Below are 22356 nucleotides of genomic sequence, written 5' to 3'. Positions count from 1 at the left end.
TTTTAAAAAATTAAAAATAGTCTAAAAAAAACCTTAAAATGTCTAAAAATAGTAACTTTATGCTAAGAATGAGATTAAACAAGATCAAATGAAATCACTTTCTTATTTTTTTCAAGTTATGATTTCATTTTAAGGTCTCATATATAGTCATTTTGCATGTTTTTTTAATGACTAGTCCCAGCGGGATTCATGCTAAGAAATGTATGAAATCAGATCAAATGAAATCAAATATGAAATTCATGATCCCGGCAGTCAGTCTACTTATCACTGAGATGAAACCCGAGACAGCAGATCAGAAAATGCAGGATTTTGAAGTATAGATTGATCTGGCTAAGAGAGAGCAGTGAGAACCCTTCTCTAAGAAGGTAGCAGAGAGAGATTTTAAGATGATTATCATCTCAGATAAGAAGAAGAAGAAGAAGAATAAGAATGAGAAGTAAATTATAAAGAATAATAAGAAGAATGAGAAAGAGAAGAAAGATAATGAGTAGAAAAAGTTTTTTTCTTTTTATATTAGTTAGTTATAAGTTCATAACTATTAGTTAATAATTAAAATTAATTTTGAGTTTTTAAAAATTATTGTATAAGTTGTAATCAATTATTAATATCAGAAATAATATATATATATAACTATCATGTCACTATAATATTTAAGTATTAACATTTTTTCAATATTGATATTTATAATATTAATATATTTTTAATAATATTATCTGATAATGTAATTTAATAATACTCTCTTTCACAATATTAATATATTTCAATAAATATAACAGAGATTAATCAAGATTATTTATTTACTTTTATACATTGATGATATTCAATCTGAGTTAGTATTAAAATTATAACTAAGTTAAGAAAGAAGATTATTTTCTCTTATATTAATTCTTCTTATACACATCAGTGATCAGTTATTAAAAATAAATTATTATCTTTTTTAAATTATTATTATTTCTTTTAAATTCACTTCTTTCACTTCTTTTATTATTATTATTATTATTATTCTTCAATTATAGATATATGCAGTCAGAGACTATGACATCTACCTGAGAACTTTTAGTTCTCAGAGTTTTTCCTATATCTGTAAAGTTAACTATTATACATTCATCAATTTCAGATATGTAAAATCAGAAAATTTCAGCTCAGAATACAAAAACTGTTTACAAATTACAGTGTTTTAACATCTTCTGATACTTTGAAATCATTTGACAATATCATGACAAAGGAAAAGAGAACACAGTCTTAAAGATAGACACATTAAATAGATAGATAGAAAGGAATTGAAAGGAAAAGATAAAGTAAAGAAATACTGTAATAAAACAAATTATTAAAAGATAGTATATAGCTGTTTTAACAGACTATATCTGATTGATTTTCTCCTCTTCATATTCAGATAATTCTGAATTTAGTCATTTTCTTATAGCCGCTTGAGTTTCTAATAGAAAGTCTATTAAGTATTTAATTCCTGTCTCAGTTAAGAATAAGAATCTTATATTTAATTAATTTAGATCATACTTCTCTTTCAATCTGGCTCTGAGACCTATTGTATAATGCACAGTGCATTATAATATACTCAGAATTCTCATTTATATTACAGAATGAGCATTCTATTGAGTCAAATCTATCATCAAATCTTTGTATATAAGATTTGAAATAGCCATGTCCTAGTTTCAGCTGTATTATAGATGAGAATATTTTCTTTTTACATTTAATTGAACAAGATTTCCACTTGGGTTTTATTTCAAATCTTGAATAATGTATACTCTTCTTTTATTTCTGCTAGCTTTCATTTCACTTGTCTAAACAAGATTCTTTTATTTTTCTCTTTATAAAAGACTAGAATATAATTTTTTGAATAAATCTGCTTAATTCTGCACTCTTTTTTACAGCTGAATCAGTCATTTCATTATCATGAATATTCATATAAGCAGAAACTCAGTGCAGATGAATTATCAGCTTTAATATTCTTCTCTTTTGAATTTTCAAAACAGAGTTTAAGATCAGTTAAAGATTCATTTGATCATTATAAATCTGACTATTTCTAAGTCTTTTTAAAGCAGCTTGACTATCAGAGAATATTCATATCTCTTTCAAACAATTTCCTCTTTAATGAGATTTTATTTCAATGAGTTTGAAAGCTTTCACTATTATAAATAGTTCAGTATCAAAGACTTCAGATTCACAGCCTAGATTTCAGAAATCTGAGATAAAATTGATATTATCTTCAGTATAAGCAATGTCTGTGTCTAATCTATTTAAATTCTCATTTTTTAAGCCATCTGAATAAATCAGAATAGAGTCTTTTATATTAATTGTAGAAATTCTCTTCAAATGCTGTTCATATTCTTTCTCTTTTGATAGTTCACTTATTTATAAGTCTATAAGAGATTCAAGCTTTTCTCTTCAGAGAGATAACTTCTCATGATCAACATTTTCAACATTTAAAGAAGAAAATTGATTTTTAATCAGAGAGCATAGTCTGTACAGTTGAGAAGGTATTTTCTTTGAAGAATTATTTTCATTTCAATCAAGAAATCTATTTCAATTCAGTTCATTTTCAGAGTTAATTGATGAAAATGAAGAAGAGACTCTTTCTCTGATTATATAATTTGAGCTCATCTTTACAACTCTCAGAGCATAGTTCATACAGATCTTTTCAAATTTAATAACAGAAGAAGAAATTGAAGCTTCAATTTTCATTGCTTTAATAGAAGATGATTTGAATGCTCTCAGAATTCTTCTCAAGACTCTGTTTTACAGACTTTGAAAGAGTTCAGTGAAATTCTCTTGATTATTTTATCAAACTTGAACTTCATAATCAGCTACTGATGTAATACAGACTATATATAACTGTCTCATAGTCTGGAAGAATAGATCTCTCTCTGTATTTAATAGTCTGATTATGTTATTTAATAGTCTTTCTGTCTTAACAGTTCTTTGTTGAATATAATATTTAAAATTCAACTTGGAGTTTAATCATACTTCTAATTATTTAACATTTACACTGAGTTTAATCTCTCTATTTAAAAGAGTTAGAGATAGTTCTTTCTCATTGAATCTAGAAAAGAAATGAATTAACTCAGTTTTATTTATATTAAATTGAATTTGATTGATATCTGCTCTAACAAAGATTTTCTTTACAGCTTCTTCAATCACTTTCAAATTCTCTTTGATAGTTTTTGAGCTGTAGACTAGATCAATATCATTCATATAACTCAGAGATCTCACTATTCTCATATTTCTATTCTTGAATAGATATGCAGTGTATATTGCAAATAAAATGAGTGAGATTGAAGATTCTTGTGATACTTCTATTTTTATCTCAGTCTTATCTTGTTTTATTTCATCAAAGAAAAGTTATATAATTCTTTTAGATATAAAACAGTTAACTCATTTTATTAGAGAAAGTGACAGTTTTAACATCTTCAATGTCTGAATTAACTTTGACTTTGAAATATGATTAAATGCTTCTTTTATATCAATAAAAACTGCAGTTGAGATCAGATCTTCATGCTTTACTATTTAAATATTATGAATAACTGAGAGAACAGTGTCAATTGTAGAACACTGTTTTCTATCTCTCATTTATTCACTGAATAAAAGAGAATTACTGATAGAGCTTATAAAAGATAGTTAAGTAGCTATTATCTTTTCTAAAACCTTTTCTAGACAGTTCAATAGAGATATTACTCTATATAACTTAAGAATTGAAGTTTTTCTATTAGATTTTGTAAGAATCACTTCAGTGACTTCTCTTCAGCATTCAGAATGATATTCATTTTTCAAGAGATTGAAAAAGAGCTCAAAATATTCATTCTTTAAGTAGATGTATATATTTTGAATAATTAAGTGATTAATTGAATCAGGCCCTGCAGCAGTCTTAACTGAACTTGAGAAAATAGCTGACTCTAATTCATCTTGAGTAAGATCAGGCCATTCTCAGTCATTTTCATTCATATAGTTAAGAAGTGATATATTCTCTTCCTCTGAATCTGAATCTGATGAGTTTTGAAAGAGAGTTCTTATAAAAGCTTGATATTTTTTCTTAAAAGAGTTTACTGTATATGATTCATTCTGAAACTCATATTCTAAGGTTGAAAGTTTTGCTACACTTCTTGTTTTAGTATAGTTAAAAGCTTTAAAAACTTCTTTTTCTTATACTTCTTCAAGAAATTTATTTCAGCAGTCTGTTTTAGCTTTTTTAATATCTGAAAAATGTTCATTTCTGACAGCTTTGAACTCTTTATCAGAAATTATATCATTCTTTCAATCTCTTCTAGCAGTAGTCAATTGTTTTCTTTTAGATGTGATATTCTCATTTCATTAAGATTTTGAATACTCAGAAGACTTTCTCTTTGAAATATTATCTTTAACACTTGCTAGAATAATAGATGTAATGAGCTTCACTCTATTCTTAAGCATTTCATTTGAGATATCTTGATCAGGATTTCAATACAGCTCACTCTGTCTTTTAGATTTTAACAGTTTTATACTTTCTTCAACTGCCTTTCAGTCAGCTTTTTCAAAGTTAAACTGATTACAGAGAAGAGGATTTTCACTCATTTATTTCTCACTCAGTTCAATATTAAATTGAATAATCTCATGATCTGATTCTGATGTCTCATTTGAATCAATAAATCAGTTTACAAGTCTTTTTTCTATTAGATTTTGTGACATGAAGATTAGATCTATAATAGATTTCTGTTTCATGCCTTTTCTAAAGAATGTTTATTGATCAGACTTGTTAACTAAATCTATTAAATGCTCAAAGATTCATTCAATCAGATTATCAGCTCTTACTGCTCTTTTATATTCTGAATTTCATCAGAGATGATGTGCATTGAAATCTCCTGCAATTATAGAGTTTCTTCATAGAGTTATGTTCAGAAATTCTCTATCAATTGTTCAGATGTTATTATTTTTCTTCAAAGACTTTTCATTATAGATATTTATAAGCTGTATAGTATCAAACTTATTCTCTTTATCTATAATATCATTCACCAGAATATCAGAGTCAGATATGATATTAAATCTTAGATTAAATTGATATCTTGATCTCTTTCTTTCATAGATCACTACTCTTGACTTTATCTCAGACTTTTGAGGTAAAAAGCAGTAGTAGCTTGAATGAGAAATAATATATTTTTACTCAGTATCAAAATTCAGCTTCTGAAGCAGTATAAAATCAACTTTTTATTCAAATGCAATTTGAAGACAAGAATAAATACAATTTGAGTTTCTATTCACATTATTTTAAATAAATGTGATTTTTGAAGAGTTTTTAAACTTTTTTTATTGTTTTTATTGTATATTTATACTAAAAGAGAGTAGAGTAGAATCTAATCACTATTATCAGATAGTAGATTATAACTATTATTATTATTATTATTATTATTATTATTCTTTCATTATACTCATATACAAGCAGAGCTTATCATGAGTCCTTGCATGATGTTAAATACAGGTCAAGTGTTAGTTATACAGGAGGAAATACAGGTGTTGAGACCACATCAAGATAACAAGAACATAGGAAAATACAAAGAAGTGACAATTAGATACATGCAATAATAACTTCCCAGCTCAGAAACATAGAGCAATTCATTAAAGCAATTTGTACACCTCTGTATTTATTAGAAATCTGAGGTGCTTGAGTTTCAGATTTAATGTATTCTCTGCGGGTTTCGAACCCATGCATCTTGGTTTTCCATGCCAAGGTGCTATCAGGTGACTGCATTAATCATTCAGCCACTGAGTCAGATTATAACTATTCTGAAAAGTAGGAATCTGAACTGCTTGCATTATATCTAGTTTATCATCAGAGTCATTTCTCAATTCTCTAATCTTAACAGAAGTTTGAGAATTCAAATTCTGTTTACATTTAGCTGGAGAATTAAAGTTTGAAGATTTAGATAGTTGAGAGTTTCTTCTTTTTAAGCTTGTAGTTGTGAGTTTACTGACTTAACTATTCTCTTCAGTTTTAGATTTGCTTTGAGCTTCATCTTTTCTTCAGTTCTTTTGAGTTCTTGAAGTAAACATACATTCTTTTGAGCTAGATACATATTTTTCTTTACAATTAGAGCATTTAAGCAGAGTGTGATGACATATTTCATCTCTTTTTAAGCATGTTTCACATTTATGCTCACTAGTTTTATAATCTCTGGCATAGAATGCACATTTTGAGTCTCTGAAACAGAAGATTGTAAAGTGTTTATATCTTTGACAGTTTGAATACTGTGTTTGAGCTTTGAGATTCATTCTTGAGTCTTTGTATTCATGAACTCTCATTTTTAAATCTGTTACTCTTACTTCAGAGATCTTTGACTGTTCAAGTGTCTTTATATATACTAGAACAGAGGCATTTCTTCTGCTTTATCTAAACTCAATTGAATTTAGTCATACAGGCTCTTTTCTCAGTTGAATAGAGTTGTATTCTTCTAATTCATTTTTGAGAAGTAGCATTTCTTCTTCACAGTCAAAAATTTCAACTGAAATATTATGAAGAATGAATTTGTCTAACTTTTCATCTCTCTCAGATAGAATTTTTGTGTTTAATAAAGATTCTACTGCTGATTTTCAGAGATTCTCATTCTGAATAAGAAATTCTACACTGAATTCAGGCATTGTAGTCAAAATGATAGAGTTTTCAAAGAAGAATGACTCAATTGAAGCTATAACTGATTTTTGAACTTTAATATCAGTTATTAACTGAGAAAAGAACTGCTGATTAATTTCATTTCTGATTCTGAAAATGAGATTTGAGTTTAGCTTGTTCCTTTGCAAGATGTCCTGATTTGAGACTTTGAGAATAAGTCTTCTATTTCTGAAGATTTGAAAGTTTTTCTTCTTTTACATTTTTTTCTTCACTTTTCTATCAATAGAAGTATGAGCATTATTCTTCTCAGTTTTCTCAGGATTTTAAGCATGTTTTGAGATAGCAGGTTTAGAGATAGCAGATTCAGCTGCTTGAGCATATATTTTCTTCTGATTCAAAGAAGAAGAAGTAGAAAAGAAGGAAGAAGAGCAAGATAAGAAGTCAGTGATTGTACTAGAAATTTTCAATGTTTTTTAAACTGTGTTTGAAATTTCAAGTTTGAACTTGATCATCTTCTGTAGTTGTCTATTCTGAGTGTGAAGAATTAACAGAACTTCTTCATTTATCTCACTCAGACATTGCTTTTTAAGAATCTTGCTTACTTTTTCAAGTTTCTGTATTTCAAGAACTTATTATATCTCTATTTCTTCTTTCTTTCTTCTCTTCAGAATTTCAATCTCAGAAATAGTATTTGAGAAAGCATCTTTTTCCATATCAACAGAGTGTATTTTTGAACTTATTGTTCTTACTCAATGAAAAGTTGATCAGACTATTTCAATTGAGATATGTATTAAACTCTTTTGAAAAGTTAATCAGACTTTTTCAATTAAGAGGTTTCTAAGTCTATTTTCAATTGAAAAGTTGGTTAGACTGTTTCAAAAGAAGAATAAAAGACTTTTGTGTATAAAACACCTGATATTTTTCACACTAGTTCAGTAACTAGATTAGATTTTTAAAAAGAATCTAATAAACTAAAATTAATTTTTGAGATAAATTAATAAAATCTTTACAATCTCTTTCTTGAGATACAGTGAGAAAAAGTATGATATCAATTGATAATAAATCAGATAATATGACAGTTTTTGAGAGAAAAACTGATAAAAAATAAATTAATTTTTTACAGAGAAATTAATTAAAACTATTCAATTTTATTCTAAATCATTCAATTCTTCTCACACAACAAGTGTGCAACTCAAATCAGTTAATAAAGAGTGTAAAAAAGAATTAAGTATTAATGAAAGATCTTCAGTCACTGAAAAAGTAATTCTTACTTAAAAGAATATGAAATTATGTCAGAAAACAGCTCTGTTTTTAATTCTTTATAAGAATATTGTATAAAACTCAGAGAAAAATATCTTACTTTTTCAAGAGAAGTAAAAAACTATTTCTAAGATCTTTTTTTTACACTAACTGCTGTAGAAGAATGAGATAGAAACTGCTAAGATATGCACTACTATATATCTTCTATCAAGACTTTCCCTCTTCAGAGTCTTGATATTATAGAGAATATAAGTCTGTTTCTATATAATAATATAAATATTGCTAGTGAGATGTAGAGGAACTGATTATTTATATCTTAAAATAGAAGACTTTGTCAATGATTATATTAATATAGAGTTAATTCTTAAATTTAATAGAAATCTAGTGTTACTGTTCTCAATTCCTTGCAGAATCTAATGAATATTGAGATATTAAAACTATATTTAATATATCTCACTATGCAGAGATCTGTAAGAAATCCTGCTTCTCGCGGATTCTTTACCTCTATTTCTATCTCTCATGTAATCAATAGGGCTAGCAGCTCTTGGCTACACACAACTATATAGACTGGAGTTCACGAATACTATTTACAACTCAGCTTGAATACTATTATATATTTAACCTCTACATTTTATCTTTCTACTGTGAATACTTCTAGTAGTTAACAGTACATATCATGTCAAGCTGCAAACATCTGAATAATTGTCTGTGAGCACTTATTCTTACATTTCAAGCTCAGTTAGTCAGCAATCATCTGTTATAACTGAAAGAACTAGAAACTTATATACTTCAATCTCTGTGAACTCTACTGCAGACACTCAGAAGCAGTCATCTGAATCATGAATAATTCTTATGAAAGAAGTCTCAGAGAACTTATTAATCACTTATGAGACATCATTCTCTGTATCTGTGACAGAGAAACTCTTTAAATCTATGAATGAATTAATCTTAGTAAAGAACATTCTTGAGCATCTCTTACAGAATTAAGCTATTTTTCTACAAGAAATGCTTACTATCTGTAAACACTCTTAAACTGAGTCTCTAGACATGATCTTCAGAGATATCTGTGAACTGAAAAGAAACTTTCTTAAGTTATAATCACTTAACATTACTTATTAAATCACAATCTATAAAAGCTTTTGTAAGTTTGTATTTAAAATTGACTCATAAGTCTGACTGTATGACATGAAAGATGAAGAAGCTGTTATCTATGTGATGACAGATCTCTATTACACTGAAGTAAAGAACTGACTGAATTATCTAGAGAATGATTATAAGAGATTCTACTAATCTGTTCTCAAGATCTATTTAGAGAGTAAGTTAAGAGACTTTACAAGCTGAATAGAGAACATCTGAACTGTAATCATCAATATTAGAAAAAGAGATGAGAAATCTGATGAAGACTACTCATAGTACTTCATAGAATTATAATGTGAATTGAGATCTGTGAAAACAGAGCTCTGAAACAAGATCTGAATAATGATATTTATAAAGAAGTTGAATAAAGATATACAGAACAAGCTTATTGAGTAAGACTCTAAGTTCTTAACTCTGAAGAAACTGATAACTCTCATTTATCACTTATGAATCACTGTGAGAGTTACAGACTCATGAAGAGTGAATCACTGATCAGTCTCATAAGAGCTAGAATAACAGAGAACAGATTTATCAGAAAAAGATGATAAAATATAGAGAGATTTATATCTGACTGCTGAGCAGAGAGAGAGAGCTTTATAAGCTTCTGTAAACAGAGTATATAACAGAGAGATTAAGAAAAAGAGACTCTGCTTTATCTGTTCTAAATCAGAATATCTCTGTGTAAACTGTCTGAACAAATCAAAATAGAAATTTAAAGAGTTATAGACAGAGTCAGTAACAGCCTTCTTAAGAGTTTTAAAGCTAACACCTGAATCTGTTACTTCTCTGATGAAAATACTTACTCATGAGAAGAGACTGCACTGTGATACTGCTATCTCACAAGTATAACAAGTATTGATGAACTCAGAATCTCAGGTCACTGTGATATCTTTAAAGCTCATGAAGTGAATAAGCTGAAAGATAAAAACTGAAAATCTGCTCTTATAATAAGCAGAGTATAAGAACTCAGATCTGAGAGCTAAGAGACTTACAAGAGTTATCTTTGAATTGCAAGATCTCTCTGAAATCTGAAGAAGATTTACAGAAACTGTGATTATCATAAACATCACAGATGATATGTACTTGAAACTTGTATAACTTTAAAGACATAATCTGTACATAGCTGTCTATAAGTCAGGTTTATACTTCTGATCAGTGTTAACAGACTCACTCACAGAGATAGAATCAGTTGATACTACAGAGTTAATTAGAGAAGACAAGCTCATCTATATAATAACTTTACAAGTGTCTGAGAATCTTGTGATTATGAAAACTGAGCTTCAGATATCAGAGAAATACTGAGACCTTACAGAGATATTCAGCTTAGTAAAGACAGCTGAGCTTTCTTCTCACTGTGAGAAGAATCTGATAATAGATTTAATAGAAGAATAGAAACTCTTCTGAGAATCAATCTATAAGCTCTTTCATTATAAAACAGAGATCTTGTAAATCTATGTAAAGAAGAATCTGAAGAATGACTTTATCTGATCTTCACAGACCTCTGTGAAAGCCTCTGTGATATTTATAAAGAAGAAGAATAAAGATCTCAGATTATGTGTAAACTACTATAATCTGAACTCTAAGATAATAAAGAGCTGCTATTCTCTGTCTCTGATTGAGAATATAATTAACTGTTTTATAAGAGCTGTCATATTCACACAACTGAATATAATTAATGTATATACATAACTGTGAATATAATCTGAGAATGAATAAAAGACTGTCTTTAGAACTATATTAAGATTGTTTAAATATCTAGTAATGCCTTTTGATCTGACTAATGCTCTCACAGTATTTCAGTCTTTTATTAATAAAACACTTCATGCATATCTAAATGTCTTCATGATAATATATCTGAATAATGTGATAGTGTACTCTATGAAGAAGAAAGAACACACTGAGTATATATAAAGTATGTTAAAGATCTTAGATGAGACAGAACTGTATATTAAGCTTACAAAGTATAACTTCAGTGCTCACTGAATTAATTTTCTAGAATATATAATCACTGTAAATGATATTCAGATGAAATCTTTATAAGTTAAGACTATTCTATCATAACTGAAGCTAACTAGTATTCATGAGATTCAGATCTTTCTGAGCTTTATGAATTTCTATAGATGATTTATCTTTACATTTATAAGAATCTTCTTGACTCTTACAGACATACTGAAGAATGAAAATAAGAAGAAGTCATTCTGTAAATAGAGAATGAAAAGATTATTAAGAAGAAAGAACTATAAGAACTTTCTTATTTCAGAAGCTTACAGAGTCTTTATAAGATTGAAATAGATATTCACAGATATAGTGATACTGTCTCACTTTAATCTCTTACTCTTAATCAGATTGAAGACAGATATCTTCTTCTTTATAATTTCAGAAATAGTCTTGTAACTATAGTTAAATAAGAACTGAGTTTCAGTGATCTTTTTCTTATAAAAGATATAATCTGTAGAGATTAACTATAGCATTTATAATCAGAAGCTTCTTATAATAGTGAGATTCTTCTGTCACTGATATTACTACTTTAAGAGTCTTGTAACAGTGATTACTGTTAGAACTGATTATAACAGCTTATAATAGTTTACTTCAATTAAGAAACTCTTGTAATGACAGATTCACTGAGCTCAGAGACTGAGTGAGTTCTGATTCAAGATAGAATATATTAAGAAAACTAAGAACTCAGTGAATGAATTCTCTTACAGACTAGACTATATTAAGAAGATCAGAATGACAGATATAGAGAGATTAGAGAAGACAGAAAAGCTTTACAGAATGCTTAAACTGAGTGTTATAAAGAGATTAACTGAAGAGTCTCTCAATTCTCTATAAGAGAAGAGAGAAGAGAGAGAAAAAAAGTCTGTATAACTACTCTCTATAACACTGAGAGTTAACACTCTGAGAATCTCTGTGAGAATTCTTGAAGAGAGTATCTATAATCTGAAGAGTTTGCAGGCTTTGAGAAGTACTGTAGAAGACCTGATGTAAGAGAAAACAGAATATAAGTCTTTATAAGATCTTCTATTCAGATTGTCTGAACTGCAACTGAAGAATGAATATACTTAGTATATTTAAAAACTACTCACAGCAGAGATCAATTCTGCAGAAATAAAGAATTGAAGAGACTTAAATAATCTCTTATAAAGAGAGAGCTGAATTTATATATCTGTGAATAAGTTTCTATGTATAGAATTTATCAAAAGATATTATAACTCTTCTCTAGTGAGTCATTTTACAGATACTAGAACTCATAAGTTACTTATAAGAAAATACTTCTGACTGAAGATATGAGAACTTGTGAAGAAGATAGTGAATTCTTATACTGTTTATCAGAATTCACAGATAGTGTGATTCAGATTATATGAAGAACTTACTTCTCTACTCATTCTATAAGAATCTTGAGAACAGCTAGAAATGAATGCTCTTATGAGTCTTCTGAAAAGTAAGAACATATATAATACCTGCTTTGACAGTGTACTGATGATAGTGAATTACTTTATCAAGATAATATACTTTATATTCATCTGTAAGAACTTGAAGTCAAAGAATTTAACTCATATCTTTGTTTATAATATGATTTAATTACATGAGTTATCTGTAAATATTATCTCAGACAGAGAATCAATCTTTATAGAAGAGTTCTAATCTGATCTGATAACTATACTGAAGATCTTATAAGATCTAAGCATGACTTTTCATTAACAGACAGATAATCAGATAGAATATCTAATGAGTATATTAAAACAGTATCTGCAGTGCTTTATCAATTACAATTAGAATAACTGAGTATATTGATTATCACTTACAGAGTTTATATATAACAACTTAAAACATATCAGCACAGATAAAACCTTCTTTGAGATACTCACTGAAACTTATTCACAGATAATCTTGATGAATCTGTGAGAGTATACTATAGAGTGTAGTGATACTTGTGAATAAGCTGAGAGAATTCAGAAGATCTGGGAGAAAGTTCATCAATTCTTGAAAAAGACTTAAGAGTATCAGAAGAGATATTATGACTTCAAGTATATTATAAAGAGTTTCAAGAAAGATAATAGAGTCTGACTGAGTCTAGAAAATATCATTATACAGAGATCTAGTAAGAAGCTGAATCTCTTATGAATAGAGTTTTATAAGATTATAGAGAAAGTTAGCTTGCAGTTCTATAGATTAGAACTGTTATCTAAGTTACAGATATACAATGTTTTTCATATCTCTTTACTCTATAAATATAAGAAATTCTTAGAAGAGAACTCTGTGACTCATCACTCTGTCTATGAAGTACTAGAGAGTGAAAGAGAATATCAGATTAAAAAGATTGTTAACTCAGAGAAGTAAGATTATAAGCTCTGATTCAAGATTCAGTGATAAGAGTATTCTAACAAGATAAATGAGTTTACTTAAGAATTATCTGAGCAGATAAGATATCTGCAGAAGCTGAGACATGACTTTTATACTGTGAATTCTGATAAGTCAGAATGACACAGTCTTTGCTAAGTATCTGATTGTAATAAAGATATTAACACTGTCATTTATAAATTCTAGTCTATAAGATAATAAGTTTCTACTGAGATGAACAGTCTGTAGTGTATATAAGAAAAGAAGAAATCATATTCTTATTAAAGTTAAAAAATAAGAAAATAAACAGCGCTGTGAACACAATTTGAAGATTAATAAAGAAAAAATAAAGAAAACTCAAACTCACATTCTCATCATTTGTAACACTCAATCTTCTCATAACTATCAATTTCTCTCTTCAAAGAAGCAGAGAGCATTATACTCACAGTACAGACAATTGTTATATTTAATATAAAGATTATCAGAAATGCACAGACTTCAGAGAAGCTGAATATCAGAGTATATACAGTTATAACAGAGTCTTAAGAGCTGACTGTCTGTGTATGTGATTAGATACTTCTTATGAAGCTGTGTTCACTCTCTTAGTTATACTGAGATATTCAGTCTGAAAATAATTGAGATGTGAAGAGAGAGCTTATCTACTCAGATTAACTTCTGTTATGAATTTATAGCATTTACATTATCTTGATTACTCAGATTTTACAGATACTCAGAGACTCATCTTCTATTAACAATGAGATTGTGAAAATGCACTGCAGTGTGAGAATCATTGATAGAGAACCTAGACATATTTGTATATACCTGGTCAGAGATTGTGTAGACAGAAAAGAAGTGATTATAGACCTGCAGAGCTGCAGAAGACACTGACAATACTAAGAGCTTTATAAGAACTATTAGCTAGAGTCTGTAAGAAATTACTTATGAGAAGACTTACAGCAAAGAAAGAAACTGCACTGCTTGAAGCCAGAGACTGGCCTGAGAAAGACATGAGATGAACTGCTGACTCAAAGATCAGATGTGATGATGAGACTGAGAAGAATGAAGATATGATTATAAGTAGACTGGCCGCTGAGATCATGAATTTCACGTTTGGTCTCATTTGGTCTGGTCTCATACATTTCTTGGCGTGAATCCCGCTGGGACTTGCTATCAAAAAAACATGTAAAGTGACTATATATCAGATTTTAAAATGAAACCATGACTTGAAAAAAATGAGAAAGTGATCTCATTTGGTTCCATTTAGTCCCATTCTTAGCATAAAGTTACTATTTTTAGACATTTTAAGATTTTTTTTAGACTATTTTTAATTTTTTAAAAAGTAATGCTTTTTGATAACACTCAAATGAGATTTAAAGTCATTTAAAGCAATAAAAATAATTTAAATTGAGAAGTGGAAATCATGGTCTCATTTGGAAAATGTGACAAGAGTAGACAGTAAGTTCCACTGAGACAGTATGAGACCACTATCTAATGTTAAAACCGTGTAATGAGATCAGTCGAATTGGTAATGAGACTATCAAAAAATCTGATCCTGGTCTCAGACACGGTCACACGGTCAGTCTAATTATGAGCAGCAGTACTTCTGCTTCATCAGCTAGTAAAAAGTGATCAGAGAAGTCACAGAAACACTCATAAGAAGCTCAGCAGTGATCAGATATTATTTATAAAGATATTGAAATTGAAAAATTTTTATTCTTGAGAAGTTCTTGAATCAATATATGAATATTGTTAGAAACACTCTCTCTCTGTCATCTGAGTGAAAACACTTCATAGATAAATGAAGATACTCACAGTTTATAAGAATGAAAGCTGTTATAGAAAAAGAGAAAAGAAGATGAGATTCTGTGAACAGATTTGAAGTATTTATACTACTCTAGAGAGATTTACTTACACTGTGAGTGATTCTGCAGAACAGTCAGATCACTCTAGTAAATAAGAGTGATTATAAATTGCAGGTCTGAATCTTTTTATATAACTATAAAGAGTGATTGCAGATCATGAACATCTTGATTTTACAATTCTACAGAGTTAATGAAAGAATGAAAAATTTCTTATAATTCTACAGTGTCAAAGAACAATGATTTATAAGAATAAGTGAAAGATCAACTCACAAATACTTCTCTTTAATAAGAATGATCTCACAGAGAGTGATTCACCTGTGAGATGAATCTATGTAATGATTATATAAGAATCTTATAAAAATAATTGAGAGTCAACTGAAACTCTTCTATATGAAAGATATAAGATGAATCTGTGTAATGATCACACAAGAATCTTATAGAAATGATTGAAAGTCAATCAGAATTCTTCTGTATAAAAGATATGAGATGAATCTGTGTGATAGTCAGAAAAGAATCTGTAGATTATAAAGAATCTTATAAAATAAGAAACTGAGTGACAGACTCTTTTTTCTTTATAATAATAAGGAATTTATCCTCACTAAGATTTTTTATAGATATGAAGAGTTTTTAGTGAGTATTACTGCAGTGCTGAGCTGATTCTATAAAGTCACTCAGTGAAAGGCTTCACAGATGAAGTCTTAGAGAGAAGAAAATATGTAAGAAATTCTGCTTCTCACAGATTCTTTATCTCTATTTCTATCTCTCATGTAATTAATAGAGCTAGCAGCCCTTGACTACACACAACTATATAGACTGAAGTTCATAAATACTATTCATAACTCAGCTTAAATGCTATTATACATTTAATCTCTACATTTTATCTTTCTATCATGAATACTTCTAGTAGTTAACAGTACATATCACGCCAAGCTGCAAACACCTGAATAATCGCCTGTGAGCACTTATTCTTACAAGATCAAAGGCTCAGTCAGATCTTGAAATATACTGATTTTATAGTTGTTGTGTCTGCTGATTGTGTATCAAATACAGTTGCTGAGATATCTTTTTGTACTTTTCTGCCGGGGATGAGCCAGATTGAGAGAGGTGGTACGAGGGTGAGACTTGGTGTTGATGTCTAGATACACTGAAGACAGACCACGGAGATTGCACTTCAGAAGTGGCTGTTGATTATGTGCTTGATATTATCGCCGAGGTATCTTTTTGTATTTTTCTGCCGGGGATGGGCCAGATTAGGAAGGGCGGTACGAGGGTGGGACTTGGCGTTGGTGTTTTGAAACATCAAAGATGGACAGGGTTTTCGCGGAGGTCGCTCCTCGGATATCTCCACAACTACAGGTCGGGGATCTTCCAAAATCGAGAAGATTGGTGCATATGGCTAGGTCTCTTCACCTTACAATTTGTATGGCAATTTGGCCCGGGGTTGTGGTGTGATAGGGGAGAACGGGGGATAATCCCACACAGGAGTTTCGAACAACGTCTGGTTCACGTTTGGCTGGATAACTCCACCACCACACAGGGTATGCGGTCGGCGATGGGGTCAGAATGCTCGTATGATCGAGGGCTTTTCGATGAATCTATCGGCGGGTTCTTATTCGAAAAATCGAGCGAGTTCGTGGTGGAGCGGTTTTTGCAACTGCTCATCTATCTACAATTAATGATAAAATCTTTCAAATATGTGATATAAAGTGAACTCAGTTGAAATATGTAATTGATTTACTGTTTCAGTTTTATAAGATAATAAAGACAGTCTCAATCACTTATACACTAATACTACAGTCAGTCTGATAAATATATAACAGTTTATTTATTTATCTTGAAAAGTAGTTGAATCACTTAAAAAGAAATTCAGTCTGAGATGATACTATAGCACAGGCTATTATTACTATAAGAGATAAACTAATATATTACTACAGCAAAACTGAACAATCTTTTACATAGTACTATGCTGTAGCAGCTCTATTAGATCTCTCTTATCAAGTTAATATCTATACTTATCAAGATTAAACAGAGAAGAAATAAGACTCATATATTAAATTAGTCTGAGACTACTATAATGTCAGCAATCAGAGATTTGAATAAGCAGATATTAGAGATATGAAGATAGTGAAATATAATTCTTTAGTAAGTAATAATCTTTAATAACACTTCATATTATATAGAACTATTAAACTGACTGTATAACTATGTCTGAGATCAGAATCAGATTTTTTGATAGTCTCATTATCAATTCAACTGATTTCATTACACAGTTTTAACATTAGATAGTAGTTTCATACTGTCTCAGTGAGACTTACTGTCTACTCTTATCACATTTTTCAAATGAGATCATGATTTTCACTTCTTAAATTAAATTATTTTTATTGCTTTAAATGACTTTAAATCTCATTTGAGTATTATCAAAAAGTGTTACTTTTTAAAAAATTAAAAATAGTCTAAAAAAAACCTTAAAATGTCTAAAAATAGTAACTGTATGTCAAGAATGAAACTAAATAAGATCAAATGAAATCACTTTCTTATTTTTTTCAAGTCATAGTTTCATTTTAAGATATGATACATAGTCACTTTGCATGTTTTTTTAATGACTAGTTTCAGTGAAATTCACAACAAGAAATGTATGAGATCAGACTAAATGAAATCAAATGTGAAATTCATAGTCTCAGCGGCCAGTCTAAGAACTATAATACTAACTTTAAAACAAAACTTACATATATTAATTACAACTGAAAATCAAATAAAACTACATACTTATAAAACTGAATTTGACTGCTATCTTCAAGATAATTTAATGAATTTACATATTAAGTCAATTCTAGAGTTATAAAAAATTATTAAGAGTATATATTCAACTATTACACTGATAATATGTGATATTCTGATAATTTTATTAATAGAGATAAGAATGAAGTGAAAGTTCAACTCAAGCTGAGATATTTATCACTATTATTCTAGATAATTATAAGAAGAAATAATCAAGAAACTTATAATTATAAAATATGAAATTATTAAACATTTAAGATCTCTGATCACAGTATATCAAAGAAGTGTAGTTTTTATAAGAAAGTAAAGAATAAACTTGTATAAGAATATATTTAGTTATTTCATAAGTATTATCAATAATCATTATTAAATTCTGATTATATAAGCAATCACTGAATGAACTGAATAAGACTGAATTTAATCTTCAGTCTCAGTCTCATTCTGATTTTGAAAGAATAATTATCTTTCATAGTTTATTCTGAGAAATTACTTTCATTTCACTGTTCTTGAATTAAATCTGATCATTTTTCACATCATTTCTCTCAGAAATAATTCATTTTCAGATTTTTTTAAGACTTGATTCTGATGAAACTTATATCAAGAAATGTATGAGATCAGATTAAATGAGATTAAATATGAAATTTATAATCTTAGCAGTCAGTCTAGTAGTGATCAGCAGATAAAGAAAAAGTGTAAGAAAAGAAAAGAAAATGACTGAAGAGATAATGAATTAATTATCAATTATAAGAGTCAGCTGTAAATAGACTGACTGTGTAACTGTGTCTGAGATCAGAATTAAACTTACAGTTATTACATTATCTAAAAGTATTACTTCTGATTATAATTTGTATTCATTACATTGATTTCAAATCATGTTATTTCAAATACTAAAGATCTCAGATTTACTTTTTAAATAAAAATCTAGTCTCAGATAAAAAATATATTTAAATTCTTAGTCATATTTTTATTCTGATTTCAATATTGAGAATGATATTAAATAAGACTATGAAATCACTTCTCACTTACATAATATTATAACATAGTACTCATTTGTTGAAAATTTAATAGAGAGTATTATTAAATATTATTACTTTTCTGAACATAGATTATAATTCATATAATTTTAATTATGAAAAAAATATAAAATATAAAAAAACACAACAAAAAATAAAAAATAAAACAAAAAAAAGAAAAAATCAGAATGAAAAAAAAAGAGAAAGAAAAAAAAAATAAAAGAAAAAGAAAAAAATAAAAAATATAAATAAAAAAAATCAAGATCATAGAGCTGCGGTATTTTTAAAATACTCTTTTTTCAGAGTCTTTACAATGTTTATTATTAACTATATATCTCTCACAGTGAGAGTAACACAGTTATAATAAGTTATTATCTTAATATTATCTAATAAATAATCAGTATATATCTGTATAAATGTGAATATTTAGAAAATATACACTTAAAAAGTGTGATCAGAATGAACTCTGCTATCACTTGAATAATATCAAGAGTAGAATACTGAAATTAATGATTCTTCTCATTAATTTCACAGATAAGATATATAAAGATAATTTTAAAAAATATAAGATTCTCTGACTTCTAATAAAAACAGATCTCACAGAGAGACTCTATTTTTATAATATCAGAGACTGAGTATTATTAAAAAGTGTTACTTTTATACAATATATATATACTTACTGTAATGATTCACTCTCTATACATGTGATTAAGAGTTTGTAAGAATAAGTGCTCGCAGGTAATTATTTGAGTGTTTGCAGCTTGATGTGATATGTACTGTTAACTACTAGAAGTATTCACAGTAGAAAGATAAAATGTAGAGATTAAATGTATCATAGCATTCAAGCTGAGTTATAAATAATATTCATGAACTTCAGTCTATATAGTTGTGTGTAGTCAAGAGCTGCTAGCTATATTGATTATATAAAAGATAGAAATAGAGATAAAGAATCTGTAAGAAGTGAGATTTCTTATATATCTCTTTCTCTCTAAGACTTTGTCTGTAAAGTCTTTCACTGAGTGACTTCATAGAATCAGCTCAGCACTGTAGTAATACTCACTAAAAACTCTTCATATCTATAAAAAACCTCAGTGAGGAAAAAAAATCTCTTATTACTATAAAGAGAAAAGAGTCTGTCACTCAGTTTCTTATTTCATAAGATTCTTTATAATCTACAGATTCTTCTCTGACTATCACACAGATTCATCTCATATCTTTTATATAGAAGAGTTTCAGTTGACTCTCAATTATTTTCATGAGATTTTTATATAATTATTATACAGATTCATCTTACAGATGAATCACTCTCTGTGAGATCACTCTTATTAAAAAGAAGTATTTACAAGTTAATCTTTCACTCATTCTTATGAATCATTGTTCTTTGACACTGTAGAATTGTGAGGAATTTTTCATTCTTTTATCAACTCTGTAGAATTGTAGAATCAAGATATTCACAGTTTACAATCACTCTTTGTAATTATATAGAAAGATTCAGGCCTGTGATTCACAATCACTCTTATTTACTAGAGTGATCTGACTATTCTGTGAAATCACTCACAGTATAAGTAAATCTCTCTAGAGTAGTATAAATACTTCAGATCTCTTCACAGAACTTTATCTTCTTTTTTCTTTTTCTGTAACAGCTCTCATCTTTACAAACTGTAAGTATTCTCATTCATTTATAAAGTATTTTTATTCAGATGACAGAGAGAGAGTGTTTCTGATAATATTCATATATTAATTCAAGAACTTCTTAAGAATAAAAATTTTTCAATTTTAATATCTTTATAAATAATATCTGATCACTGCTGAGCTTCTTATAAGTATTTCTGTAACTTCTCTAATCACTTTTTACTGACTGATGAAGTAGAGATATTATCACTTATAATAGTATCTTTATCTCTCTCAGTTCTATCACTGTATCTGATCTTCAGATCAGTAGTCAACTTCATATCTCTTTCAGATCAGTTTCTGACTTTAAGCAGTGCAGTCTCTCTCTTTACTGTAAGTCTTCTTATAAGTAATTTCTTACAGACTCTAGCTGACAGTTCTTATAAAGCTCTCAGTGTTGTCAGTGTCTTCTGTGATCTCACAGGTCTATAATTACTCTTTCTCTACTCACACAATCTCTGATCAGGTATATATAAATATGTCTAGATTTTCTATCAATGATTCTCATATCACAGTGCATTTTCACAATCTCATTGTTAATGAGAGATAAGTCTCTGAGTATCTGTAAAATCTGAGTAATTAAGACAATGTAAATATTATGAATTTGTGATAAGAGTTGATCTGAGCAGATGAGCTCTCTCTTCATATCTCAATTATTTTCAGACTGAATACTTCAGTATAACTGAGAGAGTGAACACAGCTTTATAAGAGATATCTGATTACATATGCAGATGATCAGCTCTCAAGACTCTGTTACAACTGTATACACTTTGATATTCAGCTTCTCTGAAGTCTGTGCATTTCTGACAGTCTTTATATCAAATGCAACAATTATCTGTACTGCAGATATAATACTTTCTACTTTTTTAAAGAAGAAAGTTGATAGTTGTGAGAAAATTGAGTATTACAGATATTGAGAGTGTGAATTTGAGTTTTCTTTATTTTTTCTTTATTAATCTCTAAATTATGTTCACAGTTCTGTTTTTATTTTCTTATTTTTTAGCTTTAATAAGAGTATAATTTCTTCTTTTCTTATATATACTATAGACTGTTCATCTCAGTAGAAACTTATCATCTTATAGACTAGAGCTTGTAAATAACAGTGTTAATATCTTTATTATAATCAGATTCTTAGTAAAGACTGCATTATTCTGACTTATCAGAATTTATAGTATGAAAGTCATATCTCAGCTTCTACAGATATCTTATCTGTCTGAATGATTCTTAAGTGAACTTATTCATCTTATCAGAATACTCTTATCACTGAATCTTGAATCAGAGCTTATAATCTTACTTCTCTAAGTTAATAATCTCTTTAATCTGATATTCTCTTTCACTCTTTAGTACTTTATAGATAGAGTGATAAGTCACAGAATTCTCTTCTGAGAATTTCTTATATTTATAAAGTAAAGAGACATGAAAAACATTATATATCTATAACTCAGATAACAGTTTCAATCTGTAGAACTATAAGCTAATTTTCTTCATTATCTTATAAGACTCTGTCTGTAAGAGATTCAGCTTCTTACTAGATCTTCATATAATAATATTTTCTAGACTCAGTCAGACTCTATTATCTTTCTTGAAACTCTTTATAATATACTTAAAGTTATAGTATCTCTTCTGATACTCTTGAGTCTTTCTCAAGAATTTATAAGCTTTCTTCTGAATCTTCTGAATTCTCTCAATCTGTTCACAGATA

At 28.5% G+C, this 22356-nt stretch overlaps 1 protein-coding gene across 1 annotated transcript; it reads left to right on the top strand.

Moving 5' to 3' along the window:
* The first annotated feature begins 16377 nt into the window (after window positions 1–16377).
* BDCG_16378 (uncharacterized protein) lies at window positions 16378–16988 on the top strand. Its single transcript, XM_045425621.1, has one exon. It carries the CDS (start codon window positions 16433–16435, stop codon window positions 16895–16897), a length of 465 nt encoding a protein of 154 aa, XP_045279628.1. The 5' UTR covers window positions 16378–16432; the 3' UTR covers window positions 16898–16988.
* The last annotated feature ends 5368 nt before the right edge of the window (window positions 16989–22356 follow it).

The sequence above is a fragment of the Blastomyces dermatitidis genome, assembly GCF_000003525.1.
Source record: "Blastomyces dermatitidis ER-3 genomic scaffold supercont1.2, whole genome shotgun sequence".
Taxonomy (NCBI): Eukaryota; Fungi; Ascomycota; class Eurotiomycetes; order Onygenales; family Ajellomycetaceae; genus Blastomyces; species Blastomyces dermatitidis.
Note: the sequence above shows the minus strand (reverse complement) of the source record. Positions and strands in the feature narration are given on the sequence as shown.